The following is a 14,625-nucleotide window of genomic DNA, read 5'->3' on the forward strand; positions in this document are numbered from 1 at the left end:
CATTATTGAATTTTAAATTAATTAAGCATACTCTATTCAATTAAAAGATAAAAATTCTCAACTAACCATTGAGCATCTGCTGGTCAACTACGTTTACTTTGAAAAAGTATCAATTGCTACGTGGAAATATTTGAATCCATGGCTTACTAAATTTTACTCACTATTCAGCATCTTCCATGTATTTACATTATTTGGATACATAAAAGCTTGTGAAAAACTCATATAGATTTACTTTTAAGTAATTTGGAGAGATTACATAAATAATATTGTAATTAATATATAGAGAATGAAAATTGAAAGAAAAAGAAAGTACACGTGTTGGAATCTCCATGAACATATGTTCCACCTTTGGTAGCCTTCTCCTTCCTAAAGCAGATTATTCTTGACTTATATTAAAACCAAGATGCAATTGATGGTTCTTTATTTGTTTTGACAAAAGATACAAAATAGTTTAGAATATCATATTAAAATAAGTTATCATCATTTGACTGGACCAAACTATTCTTACTGATTCGCTGTAATGCATGATGATATATTAAATATTGAAAAAGAAAATAGGTGAATCTTATTCTTGAAATAAATAAGCATTATGACACTTGTTGTTTGATGACTGAGAAAAAGAATCTGAATCATGAATTGAAAAGTACATAAAGAGTGTTAGGGAGAGAATTTTGAATTTTTATATTTAAAAATATTTTTTCTATTTTCTTTGATTAACAAAAAATCATATTTTTCTTTAATTAAAAAATACAACATATTTAATTAAGAAATACTTATTTAATTGCAAAAAAATAGAGAAAAATGCACTTGAAATACAAAATGATAAATTAAATAATTACTGCAAAAGTTAAAATAAATACGGTTTGTACACTGAATTTTATACCTTTTTCGAGCACCTCTTTGTCGTAAATAATAGAGAAATTTGCATTTTATATTTGTTGCAAAGTTATTTCTTTTATATTTTACGAAGTTTCGTTCTTTATATTAATCAATTATAACAAACGTTTTATCTCTGTAAGTCAAAATATAATGTCCAAAAAATGGGTCCGAAATCTAAATATGGTTTTAAAATACACTAAAAACGAAATAAAAAAATTAAAATGAAATATAATGCTGACGTGAAAAGAAGAGATGACGTGAAAGCTCTCTTTATGTCTTAAAATATGATTTTAAAGTTTGTCATGAAAATAAGAATGAAAATAATTAAGTTAAGATAATCTAAATTAATTAAAATATGAATTATTGACCAAATTAAACATAAATAGTAAAACTGAAAAAATATTGGACATTTAAGCATAATTTTCTAATTAAATCCGGTACAAGAAGCAAAGTGAAGAAGTGAAAATATTGATTCATCACTTTGTCACGACAACCATTCGTTACTAGCCACTTCATCAATTAGATATCAAAAATGTTTTTCTACATGGTGATATTGATAAAGAAGTTTATATGGAGCAACCTCCTGCGTTTGTTGTTTAGAGGGAGTCTGGTATGGTATGCAAATTGCATCGATCTTTATATGGCCTCAAGTAATCACCATGTGCTTGGTTCGGAAAGTTTAGCTCAATTGTTCAAAAATTTGGGCTAAAACATAGTGAAGTAGACCATTCAATTTTTTAATGTCATTTTTCTATTGGGAAATGTGTTTACTTATATGTTGATGATATTGTCATTATAAGAAATGATGTTGATAGAATATCTCAACTAAAAGAGTACTTGTGTAGACATTTTCAAACTAAGGATCTTGGAAGTCTCAAATACTTCTTAGGCATTGAAGTAGCGCAATCAAAAGATGAAGTTGTAATATCTTAAACGAAGTATGCTCTTGATATATTACAAGAAACAAACATGATTGATTGCAAACCCGTAAACAATCCCATGGATCCAAACCAAAAATTAAGGACAAGAAAAGGTGAATTGTTTTCCGATCTAGAGAGGTATAGGAGGTTGGTTGGAAAACTGATTTATCTCACTATTACAAGGTCATATCTATCCTTTGTAGTTGGTGGTTAGTCAGTTCATCCAGGCTCCATGTGTGCCATTAGAATGCTCTCATTCGCATTCTAAGGTATGTAAAAAAAGCTCCTGAGCAAGGATTGTTATATAAAGATAAAGAAAGCATTCATGTATCTCGGTATTGTGATACAAATTGGGCAGGTTCGCCTATTGATAGACGATCTACTATAGGATATTATGTTTTTCTAGGAGAAAACATTATTTCATGGAAAAGTAAGAAATAAAATGTAGTAGCTCGATCAACAACTGAAGTCGAGTATAAGGCAATGTCTTCACTAACATGTGAACTTATATGGGTGAAATAATTTCCTCAAGAACTTAACTTTTATGACATACATACTACGAAGATGTATTGCGATAATTAAGTTGTTCTCCACATTGCATCAAATCCAGTGTTTCACGAGATGACTAAACATATAAAAATTGATTGTCATTTTGTTTGTGAAAAGTTGTTAACTAAAGAATTTTGTACTGAGTTTGTTGGGTCAAACGATCAACTCGCAGATCTGTTGACCAAGTCATTAAGGGATCCTCGGGTTGAGTTTATTTGTTCCATGCTTGGTAGTACATACAATTTGTATGCTCTAGTTTGAGGGGAATGTTAGGATATTTATCCTATTTATCATGATTATATTGTCTTTAGGGTTACCTTATTTATCATGGTTATATTGTGTCTAAGATTACCCTACTTATAATATATTATTGAATCAATTTATCTTATAAATAAAAGATTACGAGAGATCAATCACGTCTTCTATAATTATTTTACAATTTAATAAAATAACTACATTATTAAATATTGTTATTTTCATCATTGATATTTTTAACTATCACAATTTAAATATTATATTATTTATAATTATTCACCTATTTTTATAATTTTTGTAATAAAGTGAGATATTAAAAGAAATATATGAATTTATAAAGTATAACAAAAATTTAATAAATGACATAGTAATGCATGTATATTTTTTAATCTATAAATAAATATTGTGTAACTAAGTTACACCATAAACTTAATCTTTTATAGAATGGAATGGGATGGAACAAAATCCTCACCCTTAGAATCCATGGCCTTAACGAAGCTTTAAAGTAATCTTAAATTTTAACAGTTACATTAAAAAAAAGAAAGAAAATATAAACAATATAATTTATAATAATTAGTATGTAACCTTAATTTTATACAATTAAATAGAGTTCTAAATTTTTATTGGCTATCTATTAAATTTATAAATAAATTTTAGTTATATTATTCTTAATTCAGATTAATAATAACAAAACAACGAATTATTATTTAATTAGGTTATTTAAATATTAATTTTTGATTAAAAAAATTGAAAATTAAATTATTATTATTATTATTATTTTAACATTATTATTTAAAGAGGAGAGAAAAGTTAAAAAAATAATAAAAGAATAAGATTATTAGTTTGGCGAAATAAAAGCCAATGGGTTTATAGAGATATTGGATTAAATACGCGAGGACACGAAAGTGACTTTTAAAACCTTCGTCGTTGCTCTTCTCTAATTCTTCCTCTTTCTCTTATTTCTTATTTCCGCAGAATCTTCGCGTTCTGAAATTTGCCTACATCCACTTTCCTTATTTTCTCTTTATCATTCGGAATCTCACTCTCTTCCTTTCTCATTCCTATTTATTTCTTCATCCCTTTCCTTTACCCTCTCCTCGCTCACTGTTTCTTCATTTTTTTTTCTCCTGCAAGCAAAAGCAAAATCTGAATCTGAAGAGAAAACACGATCCAATGGGTTCGGTTCTGCCAGAACTGAGCTTGGATTTAAGACCCTCTTTTGTCCCTAAAACCATCACCGATTTTCTCCGTCACCTCTCTTCCGCCACCGACAGACTCGCCACTCTTCACGATTTCCTGTCTCGCTTGGAAGACGAGCTCCGCAAGATCCACGCCTTCAAGCGCGAGCTTCCTCTCTCCATGCTCCTCTTAAACGACGGTTAGTTTACTTCCGTTTCTATTTTCTTTGTTTCTCTCTCTTCTTTCTCCTAATTCATACTTTCATTTCCTTTCTGCCACAGCAATTTCACTCCTCAAAACGGAATCGCAGAAATGCCGGCTGCGTGATTCTTCACCGGTGTTGGAGGAGTTCATCCCTTTGAAGAAAGAACGTGATCGGAATGAAGGAAATAACTATAATGATAATGACATGGATAACGAATGCAGAGATAAGAAGAATTGGTTGAGTTCGGTGCAGCTTTGGAATAACAGTACTACTAATAACTATGCATCTGATCGGAAACATCAACAACTGCATACATTAGAAAATAAGGTTTAATAACTAGAATACCTCGCCGTTAGTTATGCTGTATTGTTTGTATTTCTAGTGTTGTTTTTCCAATCACAATTTGAGCGGCAATCACCTAATTATGCTTGGATAGAAACGTGATTTACCATTCTGAGATTTTTGACATAAAAATGGAAAGAAAGCAATAGGTGGATGCACGGAGATTTTTGTTTCTGATTATCCTTGTTCAAGGAAACAGGAACTAATGCTAAAGAGTGTTTCTTTTGTTGGTGGTGACAGAAAATTGAGGAAGGGCAATCTGTTGGTGAGGATCCTTTTCAGTCGTGCAGCAATAGAAATGGGGGAAGAAGGGCTTTTATGCCTTTCTCCAGGTACTCTTCTTCTTCATCTTCTGTGCCGGTGGCAACGGCGGGACTGGCTGCTGCAACCAAAGAAGAGAAGGAAGAGAGTGTTATGAATAGGCTTTCCCTTCAGACCCCTTCTGTGAAAGAGGGGTGTGGTTCAAGGGGATCCAGAAGCAGTTCCAGTAGGGCTGTTTCTTCTTCTCCTCCTACGGTGCACCCCAGTTTGAGGGCATCATCGCTTCAGCAGACTGCGAGAAAACAGAGGAGATGCTGGTCCCCTGAATTGCACAGACGATTTGTTAATGCTTTGCAGAAACTAGGAGGTTCCCAAGGTAAGAAGTTGATTTTTTATTTGTTTGTTGTTTATTCAAATGATATGAAATTGAGTTTTGATCTATGTATATTTCACTTTCTTAATCTAGAAATGTCATGTTACTTTATATTTCTGATACTGGTTTTCATAATAAAAGACTCAATTTTTAATCAATTCAGATACAATAGGTCAGTAGAAAAGTCCAAGAATTGATGCTGGAATTTGTTAAAATTATAGATGTTGGTTGAAGTTAGGTAGTGTTTGTTCTGTTAGTTCACGTGTAAAGTTGTTACTTAAAGTTAGATCAGGAGATACCATAGGAGTTTACAAATGTCGTCTTATCTGCAATCAGTAGGTTCATTAGGTCAAAACTAAATTATTCATCTCAGAAAACACGGATTTGAAAGGACATGCTATACTGAACCTTGTTTTGTTCTTTTGTTATGTCAATTGCAGCGGCAACACCAAAGCAAATTAGAGAGCTGATGCAGGTTGATGGCCTGACTAACGATGAGGTGAAAAGTCACTTACAAGTGAGTTTTTAGCATTCTTTTGGTCCCTTTAATTGGGGAAAAGTTTCAAGCAAAGATTTTAATGTGTCATGGAGTTTGGATCAGGATTGATGATTGGTTACGTATGATTGCAGAAATACCGACTTCATACGCGGAGAGTTCCAGCAGGAAGTGGTAATCAGCCAGTTGTTGTTCTTGGAGGTTTGTGGATGTCTCAAGATCAGTACAACGACTCCTCAAAAGTTAGCAGTTCAGGGTCAGGTTCTCCTCAAAGTCCCCTTCATTTGACTACAGGGTCTCGAGGAGGAACGTCCCCAACTGAGGGTGACAGCATGGAAGATGATGAAGATGCAAGATCCGAGAGTTATAGTTGGAAAAGTCATATGCAAAAACCTGGAAAAGTTGATGTATAGGATACTATTCTCCACCATGAATTTTGCAGATAAAAGTATACATGGGAGGAGTTTTACGACTACATAAGAATAATACATGATACATATAAAAGAGGGTCAACGAAAAGAGGCTGTTGGAGTTTCTGAAGGTTTAGCTTGTCTTCTATACTGAGTGAGTTTTGATATGGGACTCCCAATTAAAATATCCTTTCTCTTCACTTTGAGAAGCTGGTCATTTTTTTCCATACATTAAAATTCTTTCATTTCCTTCTTTTGTCACGAGAATTCTCTGATATTTAGATGGGTTTCTACATGTTTGGCTGGGACATTGGCTTCTCAACTCACTCAACTGTTTCTTATACTTTTATTTGCACAAATGTTTCTCTTCACAAACTCAGATATATTTTCACAATCATTCCTTTTCTCCTCGTACATTCTTTTCTCTCACATCAGCGAGTTCTGTGCAGAAAACTGGACCATAATTGTCTCTGGCTGTGACTGGAGTGTGTCAAATCAGTACAGCTCCTCCCAAAAACCAAATTGTATTTGTCGCTGTATTAGGTTTGAGAAACTGCGACTGAAGGATCTGTTTTTTCAATAATCTTATTTCAAAGTTTAAAATATTTTATTTTTCTTAAAATTAATTTTAAAGCTTTTGAGAAAGAACTGCAGTACTAAGGTAGAATTATTACTTCATTTAATATTTCCATATTCTTATTACATTGTTTACAAGAAAATATTTTCTTAAAGATTTTTATGAAAATAAATTCATGAATAATTTACATTTTTTCGAGAAGTAGTACTTACTCAATTACAACTAATTACTAAATAAAATTACTTTTTGAACAACAATATTTACCTACTTTTAAATTTGAAAAAAGTATAATTTTTTTATTAACTTGTAAGAAAATAAAGTATTAACGTTTGATTCTAATTCTTAAAATTTAAATAAAACACTCCTCTTAAAATTTAAATAAAAATACTCTTAAAATTTAAATAAAGCACTTAGCCTCATTTGATAGTTTGTTTATTTATGTAGTGGTGGTTTCTGATGACTTTATTTTCGTCAAACATACTAAAGTGTTTTAATTCTGGCAGACAATAAATAACTTTTTCCTATGGTAAAAAATGGAAGGTTTTTTCCTCTCAAATATAATTTCTTCCACCCAACTAAATCTTAGAATCAAACTTAACATATAACATTAGAAAATGTCAAATAATTCAAATCAAACCAGCAAACGCTAATGTAAATTATCTAGTTAATGGTAAAATAACAAAAATATCAAACTAAGTCTATGTAAAGTATTAAAAATGAAGAACTAACCACATTTTGAGATGAATTCGTATAAAATCTTTGAAGATATGAATGCCTTTGATGTATATATGAAAAAAAAAGTTCTTTTCCAATGTATGGATAAGTTGTTATTAATTTTTTTTTTAATTTTTTTAATTGTTTTAATTAATTTTTCTTTTCTGTTGTCGATTTCTTTTAACATGATTTCTCTTAACATAACTAATTTTGCTCATAATATGATGATTGATTATTCGACTAGTTTTCACGTTCCTAAGTGGTCAAATTTGTTTCTGTTTTAGGTTTGGCATATCAAACCTACCCAATGTACCAAACAAATATCAAACCTAATGAATGATGGAGTAATACGTGTCAAATTCTAGCAACTGTTTAACAATTCGTTCATTATTGGATTAGCTATGATAAATATTGAGCCGTTCAATTTGCATCTCCCTAAGTCATCTTATCTTGTAAAATTATTTCATGTCATTATGTCCAAGATACTCTATCCAACGTCATTAATGATGGGTTGTTCTTATATTTAAGTCAATAACAACTTCAATAATTTAAACCAGTTTCACAAATAGTGTCTCCAAATTCTTCCTAATAATAATAATAGTTAATATTTCTCATTAATAAAAACTGTTGGTTAAAGAAGTACATTAATTTTTAAATTGTGTTTGATTGCAATCACTATTTTAATTAGTCAAAGGCTTGAAGTTGAAACCTCATTTTGTCCTTTTACCTAACCCTAGTATCCACATGGGTGAAAATAAAAACGTCAGCTACTAATGTTTATCAATTATGAAGGATATAGGTTCATGCATGACAAAAGAGTCACTTTCAGAAATAAAATTATAGTGGAGAATCTTGCTAACAAAATAATGAAGGAGCCCACAGTGATATTCATTCATAATTATGGTTGAGCATTGGGTGTTTGGTGAAATGCGCGAGTGAAAATGATAGAATCTCCTTCGTTATCTTTACACCTTTTAAACCAGGTTCAGCTTATCCAACCAACTACACCATAATTTAAAATAAAATAATAATACTTTGACAACATTTTTTTATAACATTTTAACACTGTCTACGTGTTATTATGTGATTGGTCTATATTGGTGTTTATGATTATTATTATTATTGATTATGAAATAATTTTAGACCAATCACAAAATGACACATAAACAGTATTAAAATATGATAAAATAAATTTATCAAAATATTATCATCCTTTAAAATATATCTGCTTCGTTCAAAACAACAAATGTAAAGATTTTTATCTAACTAGATCACGTCGAATATGAATCACACAACGTCATTATCTTGTCCTTTTGTTTTATTTTTCCCTGTGTTAACAAAAATATCTACCTCATTTAAAATTTTGATTCTAAAAAAAAAAGAAATTATTTATTAATTTTTCCCTGCGTGTTCACATACCTAAAAAGTTTAAAAGTTATGCAGTATGATGGTCTTGTTGCTTCTAATTAATGACATTGTTATTTTATGCCAAATGACCTTAATTATTTTTTTATAATATGTTTCGGTTGAATTGGTTCGAGAGTCCGTCGTCCTTTCTTGTTCTGTTTTCTTTTGATCTTCAATTCTCTCCGAGAGTGCAATCCACTTTGATGAGTTGTTGACCTGCAGGAGACACTCCGACGCTCAAGTCAGATATGTTTCATAAAGAAATCTATATTTTATTAGGATAGAAAATAATATATTTACCTGGGCCTTAACCCTATATTTATAAGGCTTATCACAATCAAACTCATTAATTCATATTTGATATGACAATAAATCCAATAATACTTGCTAATATACGTGCTAATTGTCCATTAATACCATATTCTTGTGCAATATGACCTGTCAATCACTCATAAATAGCGTATCTTCACATTTAATATGGCCATTAAACGTATTAATTGGCCATTAATGATATTTACCTTGATTAGTTTGTCTAACAGGCGGTCAGTTGACAAGTATAATACATTAAGCCCCCAAAACCCCGAGTAGCTGTTTTGCAGGTGCGAAGGGATTTAAATGCGTCGGACGAATTTAAAGTGGCGGGAAAGAGTGATTACCCTTTTGAATCACCAGGCGGTGTGCTGTGGTTTGAGACCGAATGGGCGAATACTTGTGACCGCTTGGTTTAGGACCAGGAGCTCTCAAAGAGCGTTCCCTGGGTTTTGTGGACGAGGGTGAGAGTTCACGAACACTCTTCACCGCTCGGTTTAGGACCAGGAGCTCTTGGAGAGTGTTTCCTGGGTTTTGTGGACGAGGTTGAGAGTTCACGAACAATCTTCACCGCTCGGTTTAGGACCAGGAGCTCTCGGAGAGCGTTCCCTGGGTTTTGTGAACGAGGTTGAGAGTTCACGAACACTCTTCACCGCTCGGTTTAGGACCAGGAGCTCTCGGAGAGCGTTCCCTGGGTTTTGTGGACGAGGGTGAGAGTTCACGAACACTCTTCACCGCTCGGTTTAGGACCAGGGGCTCTTTCCCTGAGTTTTGTGCCATCGCCCCACAACCTGTGATTGGATGGAAATTGTCTGGCTTTATTCATACCAAAAGTGTAGACACGTAAGTCTTGTCAAGATTGAACGTAGGACTGAACCTTCCTGTGTAGGATATTTTTACTCACAAAAATATGAGTTAAACAAATATATTATAATTTATAAATTATAATCAAAAGTGGTACCTGTAAAGGTTGAACGTAGGACTGAACGTTCTAGTGCAGGATATTTTTACTCACAAAAATGAGTTAAACAAACATATTATAATTTTTAAATTATAATGAAAAGCGGAACCTGCCAAGGTTGAAAGTACGTAGGACTGAACCTTCCTGAAAGTTCTCAAAACAAAAGACATGACTTTAGAAATTATTCGAAGTGGCGATGTCGAGACCGAGCGCACGTCTGGTTCCTCGTGGAATCGTGGGGATGCCGCTCGGCCCCACGGTGGGCGCCAAAATGTTTCGGTTGAATTGGGCCGAGGGTCGGTCGTCCTTCCTTGTTGTGCTCTCTTTTGATCTTCAATCCTCTCCGAAAATGCAATCCTTCCTTGTTTCGGTTGAGTCGTTAACTTGCAGAAGACACTCCGACGCTCAAGTAAGATAGGCTTATGACAATCAAACTCATTAATTCATATTTGATATGACAATAAATCCAATAATACTTGCTAATATACCTGCTAATTGTTCATTAATATCATATTCTTGTGTAATATGACCTGTCAATCACTCATAAATAGTATATATTCGTATTTAATATAGCCATTAAATATATTAATTGGTTATTAATAATATTTACTTTTCCTAATTAGTTTATCTAACAGCTGGTTGGTCCTACGTATAATACATAATAATTTTGTATTTGATCCTTTGGTTGTACACATTTTAATATACCCATTTTATGTCACTTCTGCTTTTTTATGTCACAAAGTACAATAAGAACTTTTATGCATTTTGTGATTATATATTTTGCATTTTTAAAAACCTAACTTGCATTGTGTTAAATCCCAGTTTTTATTTTATTTTATAATATTACTGATTCCAAATATTTAATCTCTAAAACATGTGATATAAAATGATCAACTTTTACCCAAAAGTTATTTTAGTTTCCATTATTTCCAACCAAAGTTATTATTATATATCCCATATGCCTTACACCTGTACACGTGAAAAGTTTCAATTTCTCACTCCAAAACTCAAATTTAAAGTCATCTAATTAGATTTCAGAAAATCTTAACAATATTCTCTTATAGACAGTGATGAATAAAGTGTAAACAAAAGATGCAGATGATGAGTAGGGTTAGTATATTTCATTAATATGAAGAATGGCCAATCACATGGAAGATAATATAAATATATATATATACATATAGATGGGCATATATATATATGGAAGAATATATCTGGTGTGGTGTGGTCCTACCAGAGAAAAAGCTTTGTCGAGAAAGATTCTGTGGAAGAAGACGCAAGTGGTGATAATATGAATGGCATGAATGTGTAAGAAACAAGGTAATGGCACCAAGAGTCCACACGTCCAGATGCGTTGGGCGAAAAGGCCAACCACCACCCACCAATACACAATAAATTTTATATACATATTTTGACCTAATTTCCCTTGGTTTGCTCCACAAAAACTACGTGGAATTTGCTTGCTTCTGTTGTTTCCATCCCTCTCTGCAATTTCCTCAGAATCTTGTGAATGTGACGGAACATGAACAGGAGACAAATTTGTTCATAATTCAAAATGTTAACTCTCACTCTGACTTCTTTTTAAAATCTTGTTCAGATTGTATTCCTTCTAACTACAGGTTTTTAGGTTTTCATGACCATATCTATTCAATATTTTAAAATCTTGCTAACTTAAATATTAAACTTGTGTAATATATTTTATTAAAGGTTAGATTTAATTTTTGGCTTAATTTAATTCCATCTTTTGCCCTCCGATTTCAAAACATCCACACCCTTTTGTCTCCGAGGATTTTCTTCTACATTTCAACCTTAAACTTAAACAATTTCCTGAATTTCTGTCCAAGGTTAGTTCATCGTCTATTGATAATTTAACAATATCGAGCATTACCTTAGCATTCTAATGTTGACATGCAGAAGTAATCTAGTTGTTGACAGGACACTTACACCTTTTGTTTTTAAAAGATCATGACAACTTTTGCTCTTCACTTTTTAAGTTTTGTTTTAGAAGAAATAATCGTCATTCCATTATCATTATCATTATTAATAATAATAATAATAATAATACATGAAAATAGAATTAAAAGAGCATAGAAGTGTGTTACATTAATGTAACCAGACTTTTGATGGTAAAACACACCAATAATATAAATAGATTTTTTCAAAAATCTTGGTTCATTAGTTTAAGCACTTTGTCTCTCTTTAGAAACCAGTTCTTCAGATTTTCTCTGCCTTCTCTCTTCCATTCCTCTTCTCTCTAGACTTCCTTCCTTCTCAACCTATCTGTGCAACAATCAGGTTGTACTTGATTAATTCTGGCATCAAGGGCTTGCTGGTACACTTATTAGTTTGCTGTATTTATACTGGTAAGCGATCCCTCTTGTTTCTTGTAATTTTCGTGCTTTCTAACACATGCAAGTATTGTTCCTCTTGCATGTGTTCACCAGCTTCCATCTAGTGCTGATTTCTATTTTTGGTGGGATTCCTTTTCACCCATCTGAAGTTGTAGGCTGTTCTAGGATCTTTTGGCTATCAAAAGTGTGGAGAAACTGTTCAGTCAAGTTATTCTAAGGTAAGGAGAGCTAAGTCTTTCTTAAATTGATTTTTATGAAATGTGTAAATGTGTTGAACTCTGTGTGACCATGCTGTTTGGTTAAATTTATGTTTTAGGGAGATTTTCTGTATGAATAGAACTGCATGCTGGAAATTATGACTGTGGTTTTGGTTGGGCTGAGGTGGATATCTGAAATTTGCTACGTTTAATGTATGGGTTCTGTTAAATGAATGTTCAGATGGAAGATAAGGGAATTATACACTGTGTTGAGTGAATTAATAGGGTTTTAGGTCATTTTGAGAGGAAGTGAGGTAGTGATTTTGGGCATTTGAAGTCTAGAGCGTTTTTGGGCTATTGGGGCATCCTTAACGAGTGTATTGTGACTTGTTTGAGTCACCAAAGTGGTCCAAATAGGTGCAAGGTAGTAGAATTGTATTTGGGCCCCTAAGTTGTGGAAATTGGTGTCTTAGAGTTAAATTTTGAGTCTTAGTCACTTTAGAATTGTAGTAGGAAGTTTTAGGAACATCTAGACAAGTTTAATCAGGTGTAAAACATGAATTACAGGTGCTAGAAATTGGAGAAAAGGGCTAGAAATGGTAAGGGTGTGTGTGAGCGCATAAGTCTTCATTATTTGCGTTCTATAGATGATGCAGACTCGTTATGCGAATGGTCTCGCATAGCGAGTCTCTGTAGAGGGTGCTCTCTATTTGAGTCATTTGCTGTGCGAGCTGGTGCGCTGTGCGAATGACTGGAGGGTGCTGCTCTCTGTCTGGTGATTGACATAGCGAATCTGGATGCTATACGACTGGAGGTGGCCTGGAGCCACTGCCAGTTAAATTCGAAAGGCGAATTGGGCGCATAGCGAGGGGTTTTAGGGGGTTGGTCTCTGTCTGGGCTCTCGCAATAGCGACTCAGGAGCGTTATGCAAGAGGCCTGAGGTCTGGTACCTTTGTGAGTTAATTCGTCATGCGAGTAGTGTGCACTGTTCGAAAAGCTCTCAGTCTCGTTGTGCGAAGGGGTGCGCTGTGCGAGATGTCTAGAGTTTTATTCTCTATCTTTTCTTTTGTATTGTTTCATATAGAGTTGAAAGTTGTATAGTTTGTGAAGCATGTGTTGGAGCATATTGTATTGTATGATGGGATTCAAACATGATGTATGTTGTTAAAATGAAATGGTATGAATATAAGAGTTATGAATGGTGTTTAAAGTGGAAAGTGTGGTTATTGGACGTAATTCCATGATCTTCAAGGAGAGGATCCATGGTGGTGCCCTTAGTATGTTTAGAATGATTTGCATGGAAGCTCAATCTTGGGGGCTATCCTGAAACTCCAATGGTCTTTCATTCTCAATTAGAGAGGATTGATGCATGTGGTAAGGAGTAGCAGGAGGTCCTAGTCTTGGGTGCTTTCAGTATGGCCCAAGGTGAGTGATAACGGACTAACATCGTAAGTGTGGTAGGGTGAAACCCATTGGCAATGACTTTGCAAAGCAGTAGAAGCCACCACGAGTGCACAACCCGCAATAACTCGACAATCATTCTAAGTCCGGACGAGTCAAGTTTAAAGTGTAACAAGTTGTTCTATGTGATCCGGTAGCTTTGCATTAAACTTGCATGTTGTGTGTGATTGCTATAACATGATTTTTGTATGTCTAGCTCCCCTTCTTCTTATGGTTGTCTTTTGTTTGTGTTATGTTTTCTGTTGCAATGATCATCCATTTGGATGTGAGCAGAGGTAAATGAGATGCCTTTGGAGCAGGCTTTGGAGGGAGATGACGCCGCTGCTTTAGTCTAGTTAGGATTCCTAGTCGTTCTGTTTATTTTGAAATACTCTGATGTGTTTAAAGTTTTAAATTATAGCCATTTTGGGATGACTGTAACCTTAATACTTTATCTACAGTCTTTTTTTAACTATTCTCTTATATTAAAAATGTAGACTACTATATTATATATTTCTATATAATCTGGGACGTTACAATTATTATTATTTTTGTTATTACTGGTTTTATTGTTATTATTATTATTATTATTATTATTATTTTTTGTTGATATTATTCTTATTATTATTATTATTCTAATTATTATTTTTGTTGTTATTACTATTCTTATTCTTATTATTCTAATTATTATTCTTATTATTATTATTGTTATTCTTCTTATTATTATTATTGATATTTATTATTATTATTATTATTATTATTATTGCTATTATTATTATTATTGTTATTGTTATTGTTGT

At 32.9% G+C, this 14,625-nt stretch overlaps 1 protein-coding gene across 2 annotated transcripts; it reads left to right on the plus strand.

Moving 5' to 3' along the window:
* The first annotated feature begins 3,502 nt into the window (after positions 1-3,502).
* LOC124837879 (transcription factor HHO6-like) lies at positions 3,503-6,547 on the plus strand. Of its 2 annotated transcripts, XR_015783622.1 has the most exons (6): positions 3,503-3,981; positions 4,064-4,314; positions 4,570-4,966; positions 5,404-5,480; positions 5,594-6,023; positions 6,319-6,547. XR_015783622.1 is itself a non-coding variant. In XM_047313344.2 (5 exons), exons 1-5 carry the CDS (start codon positions 3,777-3,779, stop codon positions 5,870-5,872), a joined length of 1,209 nt encoding a protein of 402 aa, XP_047169300.1. In that variant the 5' UTR covers positions 3,503-3,776; the 3' UTR covers positions 5,873-6,177. The 2 variants fall into 2 exon arrangements, 1 of the variants encoding a protein (XP_047169300.1); XM_047313344.2 differs by lacking the exon at positions 6,319-6,547 and having other exon boundaries at positions 5,594-6,177.
* Positions 6,548-14,625: the final 8,078 nt, after the last annotated feature.

The sequence above is a fragment of the Vigna umbellata genome, chromosome 1 (assembly GCF_029865625.1).
Source record: "Vigna umbellata cultivar VRB3 chromosome 1, Vumbellata_1.0, whole genome shotgun sequence".
Classification (NCBI taxonomy): Eukaryota; Viridiplantae; Streptophyta; class Magnoliopsida; order Fabales; family Fabaceae; genus Vigna; species Vigna umbellata.